General features: G+C 29.5%; 2 protein-coding genes across 2 annotated transcripts in view; both read right to left on the reverse strand.

Annotated features, from left to right (window-relative positions):
• Window positions 1-2629, reverse strand: part of LOC113375562 (T-complex protein 1 subunit theta-like) — a 28278-nt gene extending 25649 nt beyond the window's left edge. The window contains exons 1-4 of the mRNA XM_026615495.1: window positions 2489-2629; window positions 2157-2352; window positions 1347-1532; window positions 559-847 (exon numbers count right to left, since the gene is read on the reverse strand). Coding sequence (XP_026471280.1) covers window positions 559-847; window positions 1347-1532; window positions 2157-2352; window positions 2489-2580 — 763 coding nt within the window. The 5' untranslated portion in view covers window positions 2581-2629. The remainder of the gene's footprint in view (window positions 1-558; window positions 848-1346; window positions 1533-2156; window positions 2353-2488) is intronic.
• A 10414-nt stretch (window positions 2630-13043) lies between these two features.
• The window catches only part of LOC113375563 (T-complex protein 1 subunit theta-like), a 45826-nt gene continuing 32409 nt past the window's right edge, over window positions 13044-26460 (reverse strand). The window contains exons 8-11 of the mRNA XM_026615496.1: window positions 26195-26386; window positions 24222-24336; window positions 23597-23758; window positions 13044-13271 (exon numbers count right to left, since the gene is read on the reverse strand). Coding sequence (XP_026471281.1) covers window positions 13099-13271; window positions 23597-23758; window positions 24222-24336; window positions 26195-26386 — 642 coding nt within the window. The 3' untranslated portion in view covers window positions 13044-13098. The remainder of the gene's footprint in view (window positions 13272-23596; window positions 23759-24221; window positions 24337-26194; window positions 26387-26460) is intronic.

Genomic DNA, 26460 nt, shown 5'->3' on the forward strand with positions numbered 1-26460 from the left:
TACACACACGTACATACATACATACATACACACACACACACACACATACACACACACACACACTCACACACACATACATCCATTTTTTCTAAGGTATGCCAAAATGTTAAGAAACCTCTGAAACGTAAAGATATATACAAATTTTCATTTTCGATTTTTTTGCGATTACTATAACTTACCCTACGGGAAGTTAATAAAAAATATAATGTATTACGCGATAAAAAAAATAAATAAAAGTTAGTTATCATTCAAAATTTGTATGATTTAAATTTCAATAAAAAAATAAATGTTTTTAAGTTTTACATCAACTCTATCTTTGATGACTTAATTCCGTAACTACGAATAACTATGAGTAAGGTTCAAAATATATGATTATTTTGATATGGAATATATGAATTGGCAATGCAACAACTTCGCCTAAAATAAAAAAAAGGCTTTAATATAGTACAAAATTGCGATTTAATATAAACGTGACATATTTATAATGTTAAATCAATATATAATTCAATTAATCCGAATGTAAGTATGGTACCGTCATTGAAAATAAGTTATTCTTACCCTTAGTCTCGGTGCGCGAGTAATCCACCGGGCAATCGTATACGGCGACGCCGGCATCTGTTGCATCTCTGACGACACCTGAAACGATACGCTTCAAGACCATCCCGCGGACAACAGTGCTGGCGTGTAATCCGCCGCCAAGAATTTTGCAGACTCGGAGGCGTCCGGTCGAGAAATCGTCAGTCGCACTACGCACAGCTACGCAGCCTTGGGCAACCAAAGGTGTTAGGACGTCCTCCAACCCGAATTGTCGCGATTGTATCACCGAATTAAGGATTTTCTTCACTGACTACAAAACACAAACAAGTTTTGTTATTGTTTTTATAGAGACTTCTGATGCTGTTTTGTTGTTGTGTGGTTCTTATGATAATCCCTAAACAGTTTGTTTTCGCCAGAGAAATCCAATTTGCTAAGTTTGTTGTCTCGACGTTTCTAATCATTATGAATCGTTTGACACCAAAACTGAAAATAGTATGTTGGTGTGTATGTTAAGCAGAAATTCATATTCGTCGAGGTTTTCTTGAAAACTTCTGAATCTAATCAAAAAACCTTTGATAACCATTTGATCGAACTCTATAACGACTAGCGTTGATTAGTTTTGGGCAACAATTGGCAAAAAATGCATAAAAAATAAATAGAATAGAATACAAAATAATGTAGGTATGTAATAACAAATATGAAAATAAAAATAATAGCGCAGGTTGCTAAATATAATATATATATATATATATATATATATATATATATATATATATATATTATTCTATTATTCTAATTTTAATCCTTACCTCCAACGAGCATATGTCTGTAAAATCATATGCTACCATCTTTGTCAAATGATTCTCCGCAAATGCCAGGGCCAATTCATATCCATCTGCAATCTCTGCGGGCGTAACCCCCATGGATAATGGCTCTTCGGCGTACTCCAAAAGAGCACCCGCCAAAATGATTACGTAGTTAACTGCATCGCCCATCTATAATACAAATATATATGTTGTTTATAATGATAGATCTATTGGTTTAATGTGATTATATTTTAAGGCTAATGAAAATTGGTTAAATGATAAAATATTATCAAAGATTTTAAATAAACATCCTCGCTCTTAAGTAAACTCCGCGATCAACATATGCATTCAGTACTGTACATTGTACTTGCTGATCACCGTTTAGACAAAATTAATTCATTTTTAGTACATGAAGTATAGCGATTAAATTAATACGATTACAGATATTATAATGTAAGTTTTCATTTAAAAATATCCATCGCGAATCTGATTGATTGATTGATTACTTTTTAAACAATTAATTATTTTATCTGTAAATCTAGAATATAGTCTCAAATGGAAATCGCCTTTCGTGCGAATAGCTGCATAAGAATTATATGTTTCGATCACTATTAGATTTATGCAATATAATACCCACATCCAAGCTGATCTATAAGAAGCTTATAGAACACGTAGTTTTGATTGCTCTTGAAATATATAATATACTATTGGTGTACTATTATTTATTTATTTGATTGATAGATTAATTTATTTATTTGCATATTCTCTGATTTATTTTTTATTTATTGATATGCCGTAGTTTAGTGAACTCACTTCATCCTGTTGGACAAAGGCTGCGTCTGCTAACACCTTTATAGCAGGATGCTGTATTTCCAGTTCACGTACTATGGTCGCGGCGTCGCTCGTCACAAATTGGTTATTGAGATAGTTGACAATTATTTTGGCCATTCCATTTGGGCCGAAAGCAGTACGCAAACTGTGCGAAAATTCCTTGCAGGCATTTATATTTCTGAAAAGCAACAAACGAATGCATATTATCAAAAAACGAGTATCAAATATAATTACGATGCTAGTATGCCGAACATCGGTTCTTTATAATGATGTAGCGGGTGGTTAGAACGTCATGGTTCTTTATGAAGAGTTACCTAAGAACAGCCTCCTCCATGCCGCTATATACGCGCGCGCCTCCTCTTAGCATCTGGTGCACTCCTGGTGCCTTCGGAACATGCAAAGCCATTTTCGTCAAGTCAGATTCACTGCTGTTCCTCGATCTAATACTTCTTGTTCCTTTACTAAAACAAAACTATGTTCAATCGGGAAGATATTATATTGCCGTATTATATTGCACATGGACTTCACGCATGCATAATAGAAAAATTTCGAATGAATTGTGTATATGTTTTCATTGGGCTCGATTAATATAATAAATTATATAAAATATCGAAATGAGGTACCTAAACTTAACACTTTCTTGTTGCTTAAAATTATTTCAAAAGATAATGCATAATCCAATCGATAAAATTATTTTCTAAGTTTGATCTGTTCCAACACAACAATCTTCTTTGTTCGCCGACACCAAGCAAAAGTAATATATATGATAAATTAATTTATATATATATATATATATATATATATATATATTAACAAATTAGAGCTTCCAAATGCGTTACGAATCAATTGGGTTACGAATTTTCATTTGTAACAACTCAATCTGTCAAATGTCATTGCTTTCACTATTTAGTACTCATTGCGCTAATATTAATAACCTAGATAATGTAATGTAATTATTACGGTTCGTACTTACAATTATAATAAAGGACCCTCGACGTTTTCAATAAACTGACTTTGCTCACTTTTATTAGGAAGATAAGCGATTCACTAGCGCGATCAAAAATGCAATCTTTTGTTTGAGCTGATGTAGCTACTAGATAAAAAGGCCAAATAAAAAAACAAAATCTTTTGTTTACGCCTTAGTTATTTTTTATTCGAAATTGAAAAATATTACACATTTTTATGATAGTAAGATATCGATAGAAAATAATACATTTGAATCGATCTGTAAAATCAGAAAAACTATATTTATAAACTTTTGTCAAGGTTTACGATTTACGGTACGATTCTATTCTAGAAGTTTGAAAACCGTTCGAAAAAATATATGTTGAGAATAGTTTTGATCCTTCTTCGTGCTAGAATGCTAGATTTGATGGTTCAAACTAACATACTAATATATAAAAAGCCCATTAATATTGGTTAAATAATAAATATTCATCAAAGTTTTAAATAAATAGCCTCGCGCTTAGGTACATTCCGCGCTCAACATATACATTCAGTACTGTGTTTTATACCTGCTGATCACCGTTGACTTCCACACTTATAAATTATTATTTTTAGACAAAATTCATTTTTAGTATGAGGGCGTTTTCCAAGAGTATCTTAAACGATAATAAAATATTTTTTGTGTCCATTGGACATGCAAACTATCCTGCATAATATTGTCATAGCTCTTGTCCCACAGGCCGACGCAAAATACAGAACTGTGCATGTCAGTCATTTTTGACATGAAATATGTAATTGATCTATCATAAATTTCTCTATTTCATCCAAGAATTGGGCCAGGGGTTTGAAATTAATTTAACATGAGTAAAAAGTTTGCCTGGCCATCGTGTCTTTGATTACTCTACTCTGACACATAGTCAGTACATGGACTATAACTATATATACGTTGAATCGCCGATTCAATTTCCAGTTTTTTTGACTTTTAGTAGATACGAATTTATTGCTATGTGGCTTTTATTCAATACTTTAATCCTCCATTCAACGTATCGTATTCGGATGCAAATTTATGCTGCATGAAAATGCAACGTCAATGCCAATGCAAGAAACATTTATCCAGTACGCGAAACAACGAGGAGAGATTCAAAAAGCAATTTAAAGAACCGAGAAGAATTTTTGTGTATTTATTTACAGCAGTTTGTGATAGATCATGAATAGAGAACTGACAATACTGTTTTTAAAATATCAGTATTGCACAAAACATAATTCTGCTGTAATCACAATTGTTATTGATAATTTTTTCACAAATATATCTACGGTAAATTCTTGTGTAATTAATACCGGTCTTTCTGACCATTATGGAATTTCGCTCTCTTTGCCTAATACTACTAATTCTACTTCCCACGTGTATCGGTATAAAAGAAAATTTAATATAAAAAATAAATTATTTTTCAAGGAACTACTAGAAAAAGAGACTTGGAATATATTGGATCAATCCAATGATCTTACATTTGATACATTTATAAATTCTTTTTTTACATAATTTCAACACTGCTTTCCCTATATCAAAACATAAAATGAACATTAATAAAACTCAAACGTGGTACTCTCAAGGCCTATGTATTTCATATAATAAATTATTGCGTTTAGAAAGAGAATCCAAACATAATAGTAATTTTAGTTTTATGATTTATTTTTTGAAATATAGAGAAATTTTCAACGATTTATGTGAACTAGCAAAAATCAAGTACAATGATAATATTATTTTCACTTCTCATAATAAACAAAAAGCGATGTGGTCACTCATAAAATCGGAAGTTAACTTTAAAGCAAATTCTACCAATATTGAATTCCTTAATATTAATAATATAAAAATTTATGATCAGCTATCAATTGCCAACGCATTTAATAATTTTTTCATTAATGAAGCTTTTAATTTGACTTCAAATATAACTATTGATCCGGTCATTTCAAATGCAATCTTTTCTAAAATAAAAACTACTTCAAATTCCCTTTCTCTATATCCTATATCCTCCGAGGAATTGTCGCATGCAACTTTTTCTCTTAAGAATTGTTATTCCTCAGGACCAGATGAAATTTCATCTGACATTTTAAAACAATTTTTTCCATTATTTATTGATAAACTTCTCATATGCTTTAATAACGCTATCGATAAAGGCACCTACCCAAATCATCTTAAACATTCAAAAGTTAAGCCTCTTTACAAGAAAGGGGCCACGGATTTAATTAATAATTACAGATCAATTTCATTATTAAATACTTTTGATAAAATTTTTGAAAAAATCTTACATAGTCGCCTTAATATTTTTTTAACAAAAAACGGTATTCTATTTAAAATCAGTTTGGATTTCGACAAAAATGCTCAACATCCCATTCTATATTCACTTTATTACATGATATTGTTTATTCTTTTGAAGATGGTAGCTTTTGCATTACAATTTTTTGTGACTTGTCCAAAGCCTTTGATAGTATCTCCCATGATATCCTTTGTAATAAGCTTGAAAAATACCGCGTACGTGGTTCAGCTCTTGACTTATTTTCGTCTTATTTATCAAACAGGACTCAGTCTGTTTACTTGAGCGGTGATGTCATAATATGTAATAATATCAGACAAATTAAATATTAAACTCGGTGTCCCTCAAGGTTCAATACTTGGACCTTTATTATTTCTTATATATATAAATGATCTTCCGAATTGTTCAGATCTTTGTAAATTTATTCTTTTTGCTGATAACACTAGTATTATTGTTAAGGGAAATTCTTTGGAAGAAATAAGTAACAAATTAAATTTAGTAATGGCTTCAATTTCCAATTGGTTTAAATCCAATAGTCTTCTACTTAATAATGATAAAACCCATATAATATCATTTCGTACTGTTAATAAAATTAATAATGAGATAAGCACGCTGAACGTAAATGATATTATTTTCTTTACTAAATTTTCTTCTCTCTCAAAGTTTTTAGGCATACAATTGCATAAAAACTTAAATTGGAACTATCACATTGATTCTATACTAACACCCAATTTAACGAAAACGTGTTTTATGTTAAGAGTTCTTAAATCTAAGGTTAGTTTTAATTGTCTTATCTCAATTTACTATTCCAATTTTTACTCACACATCGCATATGGAATCCAGTTTTTGGGGTTCTCTCCATCTCTTAACCGCATTTTCAAACTTTAAAAAAAAGCTTTGAGAATAATTTTTTCTATTAGTTCTTTATCTTCTTGTAAAAACATTTTTCGTGAACATAGTATCCTTACCGTTCCCAGTATATTTTTGCTCATTACTTTATCGTTTATAAAAAATAATCCCGAACGTTTCAATTTGTCTTCAATGTCAAATTCTCATTACAAGACAAGAAACTTAACTATTAAAGCACCAGTATTTAAACTTGCAACGTCTTTTAACTCAATTGACGGATTTGGAATTCAACTTTTTAACTTACTACCACTTCACATACGAAAACTAAATAATCATAAATTCCACAATACTATAGTAAAATTCTTAAAAGCTCAATATTTCTATGATATTTCAGAATTTGTTAATTTTGATATTAAACAATACTTTGCTAACCAATGACGATTTAGTAATCATCTGCCTCTCATTCATGTCATCTTTTCCCTAAATTTTATTATTTAATAAATTTTACTAACCCTTTCTATATAAAATATATTTTATTCAAATTCATTTATTAGTATATTTCTTTTGTGATACTGCGCTTCTTCCTTTTTGCAGATCCACATTAGAATTTGACGCACATTGACGGACAGGATTGATCCAAGTCTATTTTCTATCAGCAACTGTCGACATTGCATTTATTATTCTTGGTCTTCTAACGGTGCCCAAAACGAAGATATTAAATTACTTGGGATGAACTCGGATCGCGTCAATTGCGGTTTCATGATCTCCGATATATATATATTTAATTTTTGTTCATGATTATTTAACGTACAATAAAGCGTTTAAAGGTGAAATTTCTTTATGTCTGAGACTTTTCACCAAACTATAAACTATACTATACTATACTATATATTGCGATTTTATAAATAGATAAAGTTATTATAAAAAGTGACCCTGTTATAAGCTTTATATATTATATTTATTTATTTATTCATAAGCAAGCCGTAATCAATAATAATAAATACTATTTCAGGCTCTTGTCAAGCTTACTCATAATTAATATTGAAAGGATAGTAATTTTATAATAATCATAGTAGCTGCACGATTTTCGCTTCTGAAAAAAGAGCTGAAAAAAAGCATTCGAACATTAAATACAATATTCATCATCAAGTTCATCATATTAAAGTCTATTAGAACATCAGTCAAGCTCAAAATACTTGCACAAGGTTGAAAATTATACTGATTTAAAACATTAAAAATTAAATTAATAAAATAGCAATAAGGAACTATGAAATAAAATTTACTATTTTTTACTATTATAAATTTTACTATTTATCATTGCCGTTTTTGCTTAAAATTTCGGTTTGTTGAAATCCAAAATAAAAAGAAGTTTTAAAGACCAATAATTATTAACTTCCCGAAGAAGTTTATGTTTTCATAAAAAAAATCCGATTCACTAATTTTATGTTTTCTCGAAGTTTCAAGCCATTCTGAATCGAATGAGACCAAATTTGGAAAAAGTATGTGTGTGTGTGTGTATGTGTGTGTGTGTGTGTATGTGAACAAATTTTTTGCCGTAAATCGACGTTTTCTCAAAAATGGCTAGACCGATTTTAAAAATTTAAAAGCCATTTGATGTATCTCGATGAGGACTAGCGTTTATCAATTTTGCGCGACGATCAGCCAAGCCGTTTCTTTGTAAATAGCAGAAAAGTGAAAAATTTTTCGTCCACGTTTTAGCCCGCAGTTCTGAATCGATCTTGAAAATTCAAAAACCGTTCGAAAGATATTGATTGGGAATCGTGCTGATGAGTTGTTGGTAGAGATCGACCGGGCCGTTTTCTTGTAATAAAGTGTTAAAAAAATTTTTTTCGACGATTTTTATTATTATTTTTTTGACGCTAGATACCATAGTCTTCTAGATCATACTAAAATATTACGGTCCTACGACAATTCGTTTAGCTTTAAAAATTCGTTAAAGTTTGCAAAAATTAGTATCGTTTTTTTGGCATTTGTCAAAATTAGACTTTTCATCGACGATTGCTCAAAAACGCCTGAACCGATTTCAGAAATTTAAAAACCATTTGATGTGTCTCAATGAGGACTATCGCTTGTCACTTTTGTGCGACGATCGGCCGAGCCGTTTCTTTGAAATTTGGAAAAAAGTGATAAACTTTTCGTCCACATTTAAGCTCATTCTACCGAACCGATTTTAAAAAATCAAAAACTGTTCGAAAGATATTAGTTGGGAATGATACTGATTAGTTTTAGGTAAAAATCTACCGAGCCGTTTTCTTGTAATTAACTGTTGAAAAAAAAATTAAGACGATGTTTATGGAACTTTTTTTGGCAATATATACCATGGTCTTATAGAACTTACTGAATTATTACGGCTTTACGACAAGTAGTTTAATTTTAAAAATTCATCTAAGTTTGAGAAAATGAGTAGTTTTTTTGAAGTTAGTTAAAATTAAACTTAGACGATTCACTTGGTATAACGATAGAGTACTTGATCTTAATAAACTGGTTCAATTAAAAAAATAATGATTTTTGAAAATTTGCTTTTAGAAAATACTCCGATTAACGTGTTTGTTCGTTTTCAATTATGTGTAATAAATCCACTCGGAATACTTTTAATCACTCATAAATTAATTTATTTTTTATTGATTTGGTCGATTATTTACATATATCGGGAAGTTCATGTAACTTGCCTCAAGGCTAAATACCAAACCAACTAGTTTTATTATCGGTTTTCCATTGTAATAATCTACTACTATCGACGCAGTATCTAAAGCACTATAACCTAAATACACCAAGCTTTCACATGCTATAAACCATAGCTATAAACATTTAAAATTTGTTAAGAATTAGAGACATTTAAAAAATAAACATTTTTAAATAAGCATGAATTTAGAAAATTTAAATTAGACGCAAATCATGAATTTTTTTTTAGAAGCATTCAGAGGAAGGTAATACGCTATTTTGACAAGCTTTGCGAATTCATATTCAAGATACTGCAAGTTTGTTCTAAGCGAATATATTTTATCGAGCATTGTACATTATTATTAACCAAATTAAAATGCGTTTTTTCCAGTGAATTAATATTCTTGTTCGGACGTCTTTTCGTTTTATTATATTGGCCATGAAGGTGACAAACTTCAGGGAATTAAGTTTTACACGGAATGGTTGCTACCCCTGGTAGAGGGGGTAGCGGAGTGTTTTAATTGAACTAGTTGTTCACTTCAAGAAGTAAAGTCCGCTTAACAACATGTAAATAACCAATAAAAATAAATATATCTTCTTTCATTATAACTTAGTAACAAATCAGTGTTTGTAATTAGAACTGCAACAAATACATAATATACAAACAAATCAGTGTTTAATACAGTCCACAGCTACAAGGGTTAAATTATAACCTAACAACCTGAATTATCGAAGGAGAGTTTTAATAAATTCTATAACTACGTAACATAAAATACAATTCTTCAAACTTCAGTATTTTGCTACACTAGAAGTTTTCAATGATACAGCAGATCTATTAAATAAAAGCTTTTTATCTAAACAAATTTTAGAACTATTATTGATTAGATAGATCAGTACCATAAAAAACCTTTTGTTCGGGTTCTGAACCATTTGCCAGGCTAATTTAGTTTTAGATCAACTTTCAGAGGCGGAATAGGAAATTCTTCGCAATTGACACTTCTCGTAACCGATGAAAGCAGTAAGAAAAGATTTTATTTAGTAAATAACTTATTCAAGTTAACAATGTATTTTTATTTTATTTTGAATATATGAAGAAGCTAGATTACGAATGTCTTCATCCTTATCAAAAAAACGTCCAAATAGTATTGAAACGAAAAAATACGTTAAATTTTCATTTCGATTTATGCTAAAATTGAAACTATTCACCAATATTTCATGTTTGATTTTCAAGAAAAATTAAGTTTTTTATATTTTTTGTTATTTTTATATAATCGTAACAAAATTATGAAATAATTATACCTCTAGATCTAAAATTTCTATGTTTTGTAGCATTTCATAATTTAAAGCCATAAAATATAAATTAGTCGAAGTTTGTTTGCTAATTTGTGATAAAATTTATTAATTTCCCGTAGGGCAAGTTATAGTAATCGCAAAAAAATCGACTAGCTGTAAGTGGAATTCTGTCTTAAGGCAATTAGGGCATCGTGCCTTAAGGCAAATTGCTGGAACTTCCCGTACCAAAAATTATTATTTTTTTTTAACATTTTTGAAAAAAAATTACTTTGAAAAAATAAGATTTTTGAGAAACTATAAATTGGACAAAAAATTAGTTTTTTTTGAAAAAAAATTTTTTTTAAAAAAATTTTTTTTTTAAATTTTTTTTTCTTTATTTTGACATATTGTGGAAGATCTGAACTTTTTTTTCAAAGCAATCGTACTGCTTTAACTACATAGGGACAAAATATAAAGCGCGTAAGCGCCGCGTCGCTGTCTAACGCATAAGCATTGGTACGGAACCCATAGGAATGTTAACAAAATGTATACTTATTGTTAAAATCTCTATAAAATATCTGATAATTTGATGTGCATATGTTTAATGATCATTTTTGACCGCCAAATGGCTCATTTTTTTACTTTTTCCTCTATATCTCCGAAACCGCTGGACCTACCTTCATGAAAGTTGTATCGATTCTTCATCTTGTCAATTCAAATAAAATGTTTTTTGAATTATTAAAATCGGACGCTCCGTTCTCTTAAAAACTGAGTTACCGTTTTCGGAACTTTTTGCCCCGTATCTTCGGAACGGCTTGACCTGCCTTTGCCAAAAACTAATCAGCACGTCTCCTTATCAATACGGATCGAATGTTTTTTGAATTATTCAAATCGGTTGATCCGTGTTCCTGAAATCGTCGACGAAAATTTGTATCCGCACATACATACACACACATACATACATACATACATACACACACACACACACATACACACACACACACACACACACACATACATCCATTTTTTCTAAGGTATGCCAAAATGTTCAGAAACCTCTGAAACGTAAAGATATATAAAAATTTTCATTTTCGATTTTTTTGCGATTACTATAACTTGCCCTACGGGAAGTTAAAAATGAAAATTTTTATATATCTTTACGTTTCAAAGGTTTCTGAACATTTTGGCATACCTTAGAAAAAATGGATGTATGTGTGTGTGTATGTATGTACGTGTGTGTATGTATGTGCGGATACAAATTTTCGTCGACGATTTCAGGAACACGGATCAACCGATTTGAATAATTCAAAAAACATTCGATTCGTATTGATAAGGAGACGTGCTGATTAGTTTTTGGCAAAGGCAGGTCTAGCCGTTCGAAAGATACGGGGCAAAAAGTGCCGAAAACGGTAACTCAGTTTTTGAGAGAACGGAGCGTCCGATTTTAATAATTCAAAAAACATTTCACTTGTATTGACAAGATGAAGAATCTATAAAATTTTCATAAAGGTAGGTCTAGCGGTTTCGGAGATATGGAGGAAAAAGTAAAAAAATTAGCCATTTGGCGGTCAAAAATGATCATTAGACATATGCACATCAAATTATCAGATATTTTATAGAGATTTTAACAATAAGTATACATTTTGTTAACATTTCTGTGGGTTCCGTACCAATGCTTATGCGTTAGACAGCGACGCGGCGCTTACGCGCTTTATATTTTGTCCCTATGCAGTTCAGTACGATTGCTTTGAAAAAAAAGTTCAGATCTTCCACAATATGTCAAAATAAAAAAAAAAAAAAAAAATTTTTTTTTTTTTTTTTAATTTTTTTTTTCAAAAAAAAGTAATTTTTTGTCTATATAGTTTCTCAAAATTCCTATTTTTTCAAAGTACATTTTTTTCAAAAATGTTCATCGTTTTTGAAAAATTAATAATTTTTGGTACGGGAAGTTCCAGCAATTTGCCTTAAGGCACGATGCCTTAATTGCCTTAAGACAGAATTCCATTTACAGCTAGTTAATAATTGTTTTAGCGAGTAGTAAAACAGTGTGTAAATGACTACTTAACGTTTATTAAACAAAACTAAAAAAATAAAGTTAGGAAAATGTGATGAAAATTTCAGAATTATAGCAAAGTTCTACTAACAGTTTGACTTTTGAAAATTGTATAATATTACGGCAAGATACATCATAACGGAAATTTATTATGAGAAACGGAATTCATCTTAATGACTATTATTTATAAACAAATATAGAAATATAGCTATAATGATTATATCAAGAGATAATAAAATATGCTGCAGCCAAAAATATAAAAATGTACGTAAAAATAGTACTATCCGCAATTTCATTTTCGAATTTTACAGGTCCACAATAAAAGATATGGATAAAATTAGTTTGAAAATTACTGCTAGGTGCTATTAAAAGATACTCAACGGAGATTAAAGAAGAAATTAATTGCGCAGATCATTTAAGGAGAAGAGGGCCAGAAAAAAATTATAATATCTCAATTATAATGCAGAAAAACTTCTGGATTGGAAATTTTATCACTATATTTTATTTTTCTCCGTGTTTTTCAGTTTGACTTTGGATTCGTGTTCAGTGGTGAGAAATTCATTGAAAACTTATGTGGCAAGCACAGTACTACATAGAAACTGTTAACGATTAAATTTCATAATATTTATGATCTACAACTAAAGAGTATTATAATAATTATTAAATAAAAATAACAAATATATTATAGCGACGAATACTTTAAATTGAATTTTATTAACAATTTTTTTCGCTAAACCAAAAGTAAATGTATCGTTCACAACAAACATTACAGCAAAGACCAGACATCCTGAACATTAACTAACATTTGTAATCACAGGTCATCTGCTGGCATTGTTGGTGCACCAGCTGGACGGGCCATGACGATGTGATCAATTCGCAGCACGGTGCAGGCTGCCTGTGTGGCCCTTTTAAGGGCCCAATGTTTAACAACCAATGCATCAAGTACATCTCTCTCCACCACGTCGAAACAAGTAACAGCTGTATCTATATGTAAACATACAGTATGTAAAAAATTGGTGAAATGTAAAAGCTTCGATATATAATAACAAACTTTAATCGTGCTTATTTATTAAATTTGAAGTTTTGAACAAAAAAAAATTATTCAATTATTATATCTTGGGCCAGCGGTGGCGATATCGGTTCTATTCCCGCTACCGCCAAAGCCCGACATCAGGCAACATTGATGTTAAATTTTCACTTGAGGTTATAGATCTCAAATATAGCCTTAAGTGAAAATCGCCTCTTGTCTTGTATATATATATATATATATATATATATATATATATATGAGTGAGTTCTTGAGGGCGATACATCAAACAAAGAAAAGCCAAAGATTTATAAAATAATCTTTATTTCCAAACGTTTCGACATTCAATTTAATGTCATCATCAGTGGATCTAAAAACAGTATGAAAATTAGTATATCTAGGTAATTATAATATATGTGGATTGGTAAAGGAACTATACAATAAGAGAAAAATTAACAAACAGCAACACTTAACAACCAACCAAATATAAAAGATAGGAAAGGTAGTAGAGATTAGAATTAAATAAATAATTAAAAAATATAGGCAAATATATATATATATATATACATGTATATATATATATATATAAACATACAATATATGTAAACTCGTATATATGTAAAGCAAACAAAATATTTATGAAGATGGATAATACATATAAAACACAAGTGGACTTACATTATGTTGGTTGGTTACATATAGAGAAGTGTACACAGCACTAGAGATTGGCACTAACATTTATACAACTAACTTGTATTATCCATCTTCATAAATATTTTGTTTGCTTTACATATATACGAGTTTACATATATTGTATGTTTATATATATATATATATATATATATATATATTTGCCTATATTTTTTAATTATTTATTTAATTCTAATCTCTACTACCTTTCCTATCTTTTATATTTGGTTTGTTGTTAAGTGTTGCTGTTTGTTAATTTTTCTCTTATTGTATAGTTCCTTTACCAATCCACATATATTATAATTACCTAGATATACTAATTTTCATACTGTTTTTAGATCCACTGATGATGACATTAAATTGAATGTCGAAACGTTTGCAAATAAAGATTATTTTATAAATCTTTGGCTTTTCTTTGTTTGATGTATCGCCCTCAAGAACTCACTCACATATTTCAACATCAAAATTAACTACTAAATCATATATATATATATATATATATATATATATATATATATATATATATCATATACAAAATTCTTCTGTAACAATGTAAGGTTCATTAATCCTCCTAAACAATAATTCGGATTTTCATGAATCTTCCTGAAGTTTGTTCGGGAAATTTTCTAGAATGTTTTGATTCATAGAAATATAGTTAGATTGTAGAAATAAAAATTACAAAAAATCGTGTATCAGTGTTTGACCTTTAAAATATTTAAAGCATGGTTTGACATTAAAAACAAATGACAACTGTCATTTGCCAAACATTTCTATTCACTTATAGGCTAAAGCAATATTAAAACTAGCTGTAAGTGGAATTCTGTCTTAAGGCAATTAGGGCATCGTGCCTTAAGGCAAATTGCTGAAACTTCCCGTACCAAAAATTATTATTTTTTTTTAAAACGATTAACATTTTTGAAAAAAAATTACTTTGAAAAAATAAGATTTTTGAGAAACTATAAATTGGACAAAAAATTAGTTTTTTTTGAAAAAAAAAAATTTAAAAAAAAAATATTTTTTTTACAAAAATTTTTTTTTTTTGAAAAAAATTTTTTTTTTCTTTATTTTGACATATTGTGGAAGATCTGAACTTTTTTTTCAAAGCAATCGTACTGCTTTAACTACATAGGGACAAAATATAAAGCGCGTAAGCGCCGCGTCGCTGTCTAACGCATAAGCATTGGTACGGAACCGATAGGAATGTTAACAAAATGTATACTTATTGTTAAAATCTCTATAAAATGTCTGATAATTTGATGTGCATATGTCTAATGATCATTTTTGACCGCCAAATGGCTCATTTTTTTACTTTTTCCTCTATATCTCCGAAACCGCTGGACCTACCTTCATGAAAGTTGTGTCGATTCTTCATCTTGTCAATACAAATAAAATGTTTTTTGAATTATTAAAATCGGACGCTCCGTTCTCTTAAAAACTGAGTTACCGTTTTCGGAACTTTTTGCCCCGTATCTTCGGAACGGCTTGACCTGCATTTGCCAAAAACTAATCAGCACGTCTCCTTATCAATACGGATCGAATGTTTTTTGAATTATTCAAATCGGTTGATCCGTGTTCCCGAAATCGTCGACGAAAATTTGTATCCGCACATACATACACACACATACATACATACATACACACACACATACACACACACACACACACACACATATATCCATTTTTTCTAAGGTATGCCAAAATGTTCAGAAACCTCTGAAACGTAAAGATATATAAAAATTTTCATTTTCGATTTTTTTGCGATTACTATAACTTGCCCTACGGGAAGTTAATAATAAATTCATGATTAAAAATAAAGAAAACGTAATGTCTACATTATTATTGTCAAAAAGCAGCTGAGATGTACCATAATTAAAATAATATAAGATGCAAATAATATAACATGCGTCTGACAGTCTGCGCATGCGACTGACGCGCATGGCGAATCGTGTTCTCAACGTGCGCTGAACTATTTTTTACTGTTTTCTAATTCGTTTGGAATTTTGGAATTAGGCTCATCTTACTCTCAAGTTCAAAAGTGAAAACAATTTAGACTCCTTTGCACTACACGGGGGGATGCCATTTCTTTTCAGTGATGTAATAACGTTGGGTGTGGATAAAAGAACTAACTAGCTGTAAGTGGAATTCTGTCTTAAGGCAATTAAGGCATCGTGCCTTAAGGCAAATTGCTGGAACTTCCCGTTCCAAAAATTATTATTTTTTTAAAAACGATTGACATTTTTAAAACAAATTTGCTTCGAAAAAATAAGATTTTTGAGAAACTATAAATTAAACAAAAAATTACCTTTTTTTGAAAAAAAAATTTTTTCAAAAAAAAATCTAATTTTTTTTTTTTTTTTAATTTTTTTTGGAAAAAATAATGTTTTCTTCTTAATTTTGGCATATTTTGGAAGATCTTTTTTCAAAGCAATCGTACTGCTTTAACTGCATAGAGACAAAATGTCAAAGCGCGTAAGCGGCGCGTCGCCGTCTAACGAATAAATATTGGTACGGAACCCATAGGAATGCAAACAAAATTTATACTTATTGTTAAAATATCTATAAAATATCTGATGATTTGATGTGCATATGTCTAATGATCATTTTTGACCGCCAAATGGCATTTTTTTTTACTTTTTTCGTTAGATCTCCGAAACCGCTAGACCTGCCCTCATGAAAATTTGATCAATTCTTCATCTTGTCAATACAAGTGAAATGTTTTTTGAATTATTAAAATCGGACGCTCCGTTCTCTTAAAAACTGAGTTACCGTTTTCGGCACTTTTTGCCCCGTATCTTTGGAACGGCTGGACCTGCCTTTGCCAAAAACTAATCAGCACGTCTCCTTATCAATACGAATCGAATGTTTTCTGAATTATTCAAATCGGTTGATCCGTGTTCCCGAAATCGTCGACGAAAATTTGTATCCGCACATACATACACACACGTACATACATACATACATACACACACACACACACACATACACACACACACACTCACACACACATACATCCATTTTTTCTAAGGTATGCCAAAATGTTAAGAAACCTCTGAAACGTAAAGATATATAAAAATTTTCATTTTCGATTTTTTTGCGATTACTATAACTTACCCTACGGGAAGTTAATTATAAGAAAAAAATGTTTAATAATGTTTTTCAAAAACGCAAATACTTTTAAAGTTACTGGCTACTGAAAATTTGTTTCTTTTTTCCGTTTTTCATCGTTTTTTGCTCATATCTTCAAAAATATACATTTTAACGAAAATTATGTAATGAACAAAATTATATCAATAAAAATTCTAATAAATCGCTTTTTTACAGTGTTCTAGGAACAATATTAAGTTAATTATGAAAATGGGTTTTTATAGTTCTCCAAATAAGCTTTAAAAAAAAGTACTTCTGCGTGTAAAATGAGTGAGCGATCATGCAATTAAAAGACGCATACAATGTTTTTTTTTTCATTTAAATCAAATAGTTTATGAGTGCCATTTCCACCAAAATTTAAAATAATTGTTTTCCATCTAGAATTAACTTGGTTTGAAAGATCTTGATGGATTCTAGAAAATACCATAACATTAGTACAAACGATTTTCAAAAAACTCATGATTTCATAAAAAAATCCATTAAAAAAAAAAACAATTTCTCATTATAAAATCTCTGAAAGAATACGTATAAAAGTATATGTATGAAAATTCAAGGTATTTTTCAGACTAATTATTTTTTTGTTACACAAATATTGATAGAGTTCTAATTGTTTAAACTAAAGAGTGTGCGGCTGTCCAACCGGAGTGTCTTTCGAGTCCTTTAACCCTTCGCCGTTTCAAAATAAGAGAAGTTACGGTAAAATGTATGATAGAGAAAGTTGTAGCTCATTTAATCACCTTTAAAATAGTATATTACAAGTTATGATAAAATCAGAATTAAAAGCGTTATAATCCAATTAATGCGGGGGGTGGTGAAATGCTTCGTTTTCACTTCTGAACTTTAGATTAAAATTAGCTGGGCATACGCTTTTTTCCTCTCCATTTACTGCAATAATTTTGTTGATAGTAGGTTGAATAGAGCACATGTGAACAAAATTTGACAAATTAATTCACTTCAAATATGAACTTAAGTAATAATGTATATTGAATTACTAGTCTGAAAAATGCAATTTAGATATTAAAATACTAAAAGCAAGTTAAAATATGGTACGAAATCTTAAAAGTTGTAGGCAACATTATTGAAGCAATTATTTTGGGTAAAAAAAATCGAAGGTGATATTGTACCTTGACCGCATGCTATATATTAATTCTTTCTGAATTTGTTACATTTTTTAAAAGATTCCAATTTTCAACATGTGTGTCTATGCTATGACAATAAATAAATGGTGATAAATTTGGAAAATCAATGTTTTAGCCGTCAATAAACAAAAAATCATTCATTTAAACATCCACATTTACAGGTATGTCTAAAATATTGTATAATCCTTAAATTCAATAAAATAAATTGAGCTATTGGAAATAAATTTGTTCTATAAATCGCAGTGTATAATTTTTAATATACAATTTTGTTGATCATTTTTTAATATTTATTCAATGGATAATTAAAATGTTAACTGTGAGAATTGAGAATAATCATTTTATTTGAAACAGTTCTACATTCAGCATCACTCATATATTGGTGCAAATAGTAATTTGAAAACCAATAATGATTATTTTTAACTGAATGGTATAAATATTAGTATAAGATATTAAAAAAACGTAGAAGTGGGTACAGGACAACGTCTGTCGGGTCATCTAGTATATATATATATATATATATATATATATATATATATATATAACAAAAAATGTCAACAATTACTTCGAGTATAGTTAATTAGTCATAATTGGATTGGACAACTACTGGGTTGCCACCCATTCAAAAATCCATACTATAAAGTCAAAAACAATTACTGAATATCCTAAGTGTGACAGATTGTAATTTAAAAAAAAAACAATTATTATATCTTATCAATTATTATATCTGTCGGTCTTAAAAATCGGTCGATGATGTGAATAAAAATATTTAAAAATGTACACATAAGTAATATTTTATGATGTAATAATGCTTAACTGTTAACATACAATTCATAGTTTTAAAAAATACACCTTCACACATTATAAAAATGCAATTAAAATTAGATAATAGAGTGCATTAATATTTAATGCATCAATATTGCACGAGTTCAAGTAAAACATGAATAAACTAAATTTTACCCAAAATTATTAAATAAAATCATAATAATAATAAATAAATTAAGACTTTAGTCCGTCAAAGTTTTAATCTGGATCGGTTTACTCCTAAGGTAAATGATATATACTTTCACGCATCATATTTATATAGTTTTCACAATTTTTAAATTATTTAATGTGAATGCTGATTACTTCAAAACCTTACCCGAAAAATATTAAACTTAACTAATCGATTTTCTTTTTAAATATTACATTTTGCTAAAAGGTGGTAAAGTGAAATATTAGATTATAATAAGTTACAGAAGTATTCTTACAATTGATATTAATTATAAGCAACTAGCTAATGCAAAATAAATTTCATAATATATATTAACGTAAAATTTTGAAGTTTCAGATTACAGTAAATGTTATTTACCCTTATTGTTTATATATATATATATATATATATATATATATATATAGATATATATATATATATATATATATATATATATATATATATATATATATATATATATATTATTTGCATTATGACTATATCATTTTTATATGGTAATTGGTGTTAATGTATCAATAAAATTTAGATAATTTCGTAAGGACAGATAATGATCTTCAATATATAATCACAATGCTCTAAATTAGTGATTGATCACAATGTTAAAATGAATTCAAGCCACATGCGTAATTTATAAGAGATTTGCTACTAATATTTTCTGTTTCATATTTCGGGTGCTAGTATAGACGGTACAAAGTATATACAAAATACAAAATATGAATATAAATATAAATATAAATATAAAATTAACCTGCCGTACATACGCTATTCGATGCATTCCAACCATCACTTGCAAAGTATATCATAATTCACATTTACTTTACACAGAAAGACCACAACACGACCCAAATGTTAACTTGATGCGATTCAATCGATTCAACTTTTAGATGCAAACTATTTGATTTTGTTAGCATACATATTCACAGTGTCTTAAATAAAAGGCGCAATAATATTGAATTATTATATATTACATAAGATTCACCGACGAGAGTGGGGAGTATAAGTGTTCCGAAATATATCAGACAGTTTGGTGACAACAACGAAGTATCATCAATACATTATGAAACATGAAACCAGTAATTTAAAGAATATGATATAGAATTTTGTGATATGAGTGGAACCAATATTAAATGTTAAATATGGACAATACAACAGTCAGAGTTTTAACACACACTTTATTTGGTAATTACAGATATTTCGGGATCATGGTATGCCACATCTTCCAGGGCCGGTCCTGCCTTGTTATGCATGCAAAATATGCGGGCGGACGTCTTAGGGGGCGCCAAAATTATTTATATTTTTCATTATTTATATAAAATCTAGAATACTTAATAAATCATAATAAACAATCTAACTTAACTAGGGATACGGAGACATAAAAAGCATATTTATTTTGCAATGTGATATCGGTAGAAACAATTAACCGATTAATAACTTTGAAAATTGGTAAATAATAGTTCTGTTTTTTGCTTAATCTACTTATTGATTTTTTTCTTTGTTTGAAGTTACCGTGGTATCCAAAAAGAAATTATCTAGTGTTTTATCCCGTAAGCGCAAACCTGTTAAAGATTAAATTAATTATTGGGCATTATTGACGAAAAATTGCGAGCTGATTTATTTGAAACGGAACTTTTTAAAAAATATAAACAAATTATAATCGGGAAAATGAAAAATCAGTGCTTAGAAAATGACATGTTTATTCCGAGAAATTGAATTGTAACTTTTGTTTTTGTTGCAAATGTTTATCATCTGTTGAACTTTGAATGTTGAAGACATGCGTGGTTAAGAAATGGAACAAATATGATTTTTTTTTTATTTTTTTTTTATATTTTTTAACAGCAATCAGAACCTTACGTCCTATGAGCTGTTGGGCTGAAACTTCTCCTTACTTCGTATTTTTTAGATGGTAACCCAATTGTTAATCCATCCATATTTGATGATTTCGTTATTAGAATTGATCTAATAGGGCTGACTTTTTATTGGTGCAACAATGCCGGGCAAGGGCTATTTTCACTTGAAAACATATTGCTATCTATATTTCCAAGTGAAAATCGTTGTCACTGCTGCCTGAGAACAGGCTGCTCGAAGTGGGTATCGAACCAGGGACCTCTGAATCCGGTCCCGTCGCTCTTAACCGCTTACCTACGAGCGAGCCCATATATGAAATTAAATAATTTTAATAAATATTAAATAATTTTATTGATAAGCTGTTAAAACAGTTAAAATTAATAGGAGGGGGGCGCTAGAAAAAAAGTTGCATGCGGGCGCCGGCCCTGACATCTTCAGTGTAATTTCAGAAACAGTTACTTATATACTACACAATCTTTATTATTTTATTTATTATACATTTAATTTTTGATATACAAAAAACACCAACTATCTCTGGCAATGCTTGACTCAGTACTAAAACATGTGACACTTACAGAAATATTCTAAACAAATCTTAAGTATCAAGATGGAGAATATCTGTAATAACCAATAAAGTGTGTCAAAAATCTGAGTGTTGTATTGTTCATATTTAACCTTTAATATATATATATATATATATATATATATATATATATATATTAGGGTGGTCCTTAAAATGGTCATTTTCGAATTTCCTTGCTCCCAGGGGCACAAATGTTTCCAAATTGATAAAAAACAATTCTCTGAAAGTTTTAGCTCTTTATATTAACGTTTAGATAGAGCGAAATTCAATCAAAGTTTTGTATAGAAATAGCATAAAAAAAATTTCAAAAATTTTGAAGATGTTTTTTAGATGTAATTTAGCGAACAAATAAATGAAAAAAACTCATTCATTTGTCGCTGAGTCTCATAAATTTGTAAATTATTATTATTATTATTATTATTATTATTATTATTATTATTATTATTATTATTATTATTATTATTATTATTATTATTACTATCAATATTATTATTATTATTATTATTATTATTATTATTATTATTATTATTATTATTATTATCTTACTATTTCTATTATTGTTATTTTGTTATATTTTATTATTTTTCTAGTATTATTTTATTATTCAGAAATTTTATTTATATTATTTATTAATTTTATTTTTATTATTATTTGCTTATATTTTATATCAAATGATATTACGGATATTATTTTCATGTACATTTTATCCTTTGCACTTTTATTTATTTAAATTTATATTATTATTTATCAATATTACTTGATGTTAATAAATTAGCAGTTGTAATAATTATTGAAATTAAAAAAAAATTGTCGCTGAGTTATACCTAAAACATTTTTTTTTTAATTTTCAAAATTTTTTTCATGCTCTAATTTAACCAATTTCTCTTTATTATATCTCTGAAAGAATAAAAGATACGTATAAATGTATATAGATAAAAATTCAAGGTCTTTTTCTGACTAATTATTGCTTTTCATTATTTTTCTGTTACACAAATGATAAGGTTATGATTGTTTAAAGAGTACGTGGCTATCCAACCAGAATGTTTTTCGAGCCTTTTAACCCTTCGCTGTTTCAAAATAAGAGAAGTTACGGTAAAATTTATGATAGGGTAAATTGTAGCTCGTTTAATTACCTTTATAATTTAATTTATATTAATAGTATATTACAAGTTCTCATAAAATCAGAATTCAAAGAGTTATAATCCAATTAATGCGGGGGTGGTGACGGAGTGCAAATTGTTTTCACTTCTGAATTTAAGATTAAGACTAGCTTATTTTCAAAATATCATGCAAATTGTAGCACAGTAAAAAAATCACAGGGTACACGCTTTTTTCCCCTCTATTTACTCCAATAATTTTGTTGATAGTAGGTTGAATAGAGCACATGTAAACAGGATTTGATAAATTAATTCACTTCAAATATGAACTTAAGTAATAAGATATATTGAATTTATAGTGAAAAAAATGTAATTTAGATATTAAAATTACTACAAGCCAGTTAAAATATGGTACAAAATTATAAAAATTATAGACAATATTATTGAAGCAATTATTTTGGGTAGAAAAATCCAAGGTGATATTGTACCTTTACCGCAAATGCTATACATTAATTCTTTCTGAATTTGTTATACCTTTTAAAAGACTTCAAAGATTTTTAAAGAACTTCATCTTATGCAATGACCATAAATACATCACAAAGGCAGACCGACAACGTCTTTCGGGTCTTCTATATATTATTGCTGTTGAAAATATTATATAATATTTTTAACAGCAATCTCGCCAACAGTTTGCGTGATGTACAAAATAAATGGAACTACTTTTGTTTAATAATATTTTCCTTGTAAATTCATACAGATGCATTCTGGTCATATAACTAAAATGAAATCATACCCTGGGTCTCGATGTCCATCCCAGCATACATGTGTCCCCAATTGTGTGCGTCAATAACGCTGTCTAAGGATTCAGTGGCGTTGGCACCTGTATTTTCGGCAATGCATCTGGGTATAATTTCTAGGGCTTTGGCGAATTGCCTAATGGCATATTGCTCCATGCCTAAACAGTGTAAATAAAATTTATTGGTTCATTTAGTTCTAAAGACTAATATTTTTTATTTTTTATACACAAGTTATTTTCAATTATAAAAAAATATGTACAACTGCAAATACATAAACATTTATTGAGATTCTAATTAATAAAGATATTCGCCTAAAATAATCACTTTATAAGATTTATTATTAGAATTACCCTAATGCTGATAGTTTTTTATTGGATGCAGCAATGTCAGAGAGCAGCTATTTTCACTTGCAAAGATATTGCAATCTACATTGACATCTTGACATCAAGCCATCCGAAGCGGATATCAATCATGGTTAAATATTAACAAAACAAAAAAACTGAGCGGTTTACCTAAGAATCAATTACATATATGTTTTTGCAGCTACTTCCGGAATTCATACTAATTTTCTTCTGACGCTCATTAACTAATTTATTTAATAATTTCAATTTTTCATCTCACCGGGCAAGGTGTTGGCATGAGACAGGAGTTCCTTCCTCAACTCGATCTCGGTTGCCCCCGCTCCAGCAACAAATCGACCATCTCGAAGAGCAGCATTGTAAACGGCTAGAGCGCTCTGAGGTAATATTAAATTCATTATTATTAGTATTGTTTTGTTGTTTTTAATTTTTAACTTCCGAAGGAGAAGTTTGTTTTCATTAAAAAATCCGATTTGTTAATTTTATGTTTTCTCGACATTTCAAGCCATTCCGAATCCGTGTGATACAGATTTTTTACCTTCTGTCAAAGTTTTCTCAAAAACGGATGAACCGATTTCAAAACTATAAAAATCATTCGATGTGAAAAAAAAAATTCGTCCACTTTTTACTCCGAAATTCCAAACCGAGATTTATAATTTTATAACTGTTTGAAAGATATTGGTCGTAAATTGACCTGATTAGTTTTAGGTCAAGATTCGCTGGCACAAGTTCTTGTAATTAACTATTGTATTTTTTTTTCGACGATTTTAATTGAAAGAAAACTGAAGACTGAAAAGAAAGTCGCCGCAAGATCTAATAAAATGACAAACAATATATTTATATAAGGAAATTGCTCGATGGGGGAATTTCTAAACGCCATGTACGCAACAGCAAATAACCTCATTGCATCAAAGGTTTAATTTGGTTTTTGGATATTTTGATTTAAGCCAAGAGATAGGGGTTGGCCGCTCCGAACAGTTAAATTGGTAGATGCTAAATTGTTATACTAATTAACAGGTTGACAGGTGTGTTGGTGGACAGGTATATTAGTAGACAGGTAAACTGGTGGAGAAGTAAATTGGCGAACTGGTAAATTGGTTGACTGATATACAGGGACAGATAAACTGGTAGATAGATAGACAGGTAGATAGATAATCATATTGACAAGTAAACTAGAAGACGAGACTAAGAAACTGGTGGACTAAATGTAACAAATATGCATTTTTGTTAAAATTTTAAATTAAAAGTAAAACCAAAGTAAAAAAGTAAAAATTGAAAGTATATATCTTCTATATATATAAAAATAAGTCGGGTTTTCCTTCCTGACGAAATAACTCCAGAACGCACGAACCGATTTCGACAATTTTGCATTCGTTGGAAAGGTCTCGGGCTTCGCAAGGTTTATAGCTAAGAAAATTAGTTGTGCATGGCATCGTGCCTCAATGCAAGCTGCTGAAACTTCACGCACCGTAATTAAAAAATCGAGTAATGACATTAGTAAGAATTATCAGAATTATGCTTGGTTAAGTCAACGAGCAATTCTTGCCAAAGAATAATGATGTACACGGCCTGAATTTCACCATTCAATCAAAAATTGCTGGCGATTTGGTGACATACCAATGATTCTGACTGGTCTTCCGTTTGACTTCAAACGATTGCAATATCCAGTTCGCCTTGCGTTCGCAATAACATGTCGCAAGGCCAATCGCTTAGTGTTTGCGGGATAAATTTCAAATAGATGATTTAGAAAATCATTGTTTTTCACATGGGCAGTTATACGTTGCCTGTTCACGAGATGGAAAACCATCCGCTTTGTTTGTGTTAACGTCAGACCAAAAAACAAAAAATGTGGTTTACCAAAGATCACTTCCATGAAACGGATAATTTGCGGATTCACTTTCATTTACTTAGAGAAGTTCAACTAAAAAACACTTAATTTTTGTAATCAAAATAAATTCGAACTGTTGTATAATAAAATCAAATTTTTCCTTTTAAAATATAAAACAAACAAAAAATTTCTTCATCTTTCTCACGAAACCATCTGGTGGCGAAACGGAGTTCGTCGAGTTTGCTAGTATATATATATATATATATATATATATATATATATATATATATATTGTTAATAGCATATAAGTAAAAGATGCTTGCAAAAACGAATTAAACTTGATGAACAAAACGAAGGATAAAAATGTATTCAATAACATCATCAGTATAGTATGAAATAATTCTGACCTGCATAGCGCGTTCGGCATTGTCCATTGCTGCGTCGGTGGCACCTCGTAGGAGGACGGTTGCCAAAGGGCAACCCACGATCGAATCACCTTTGCCTTCGTCCACGCGATTGATTTGCCTGTTACGGCGAAATATTATAACGCAGTTATCGCCAATTTCGCTGGCGATCACTTCATCAGAATGGCCCAACTCCTGCAAGGACATATTGCTTTTCAATCAAATTGAAAATGATTTAAAAAAATTGGCGACATATATTATTAACGTAT

The sequence above is a fragment of the Ctenocephalides felis genome, unplaced genomic scaffold, assembly GCF_003426905.1.
Source record: "Ctenocephalides felis isolate EL2017-DRISC unplaced genomic scaffold, ASM342690v1 CF-g0.4_SCAFFOLD_01886, whole genome shotgun sequence".
Lineage (NCBI taxonomy): Eukaryota > Metazoa > Arthropoda > Insecta > Siphonaptera > Pulicidae > Ctenocephalides > Ctenocephalides felis.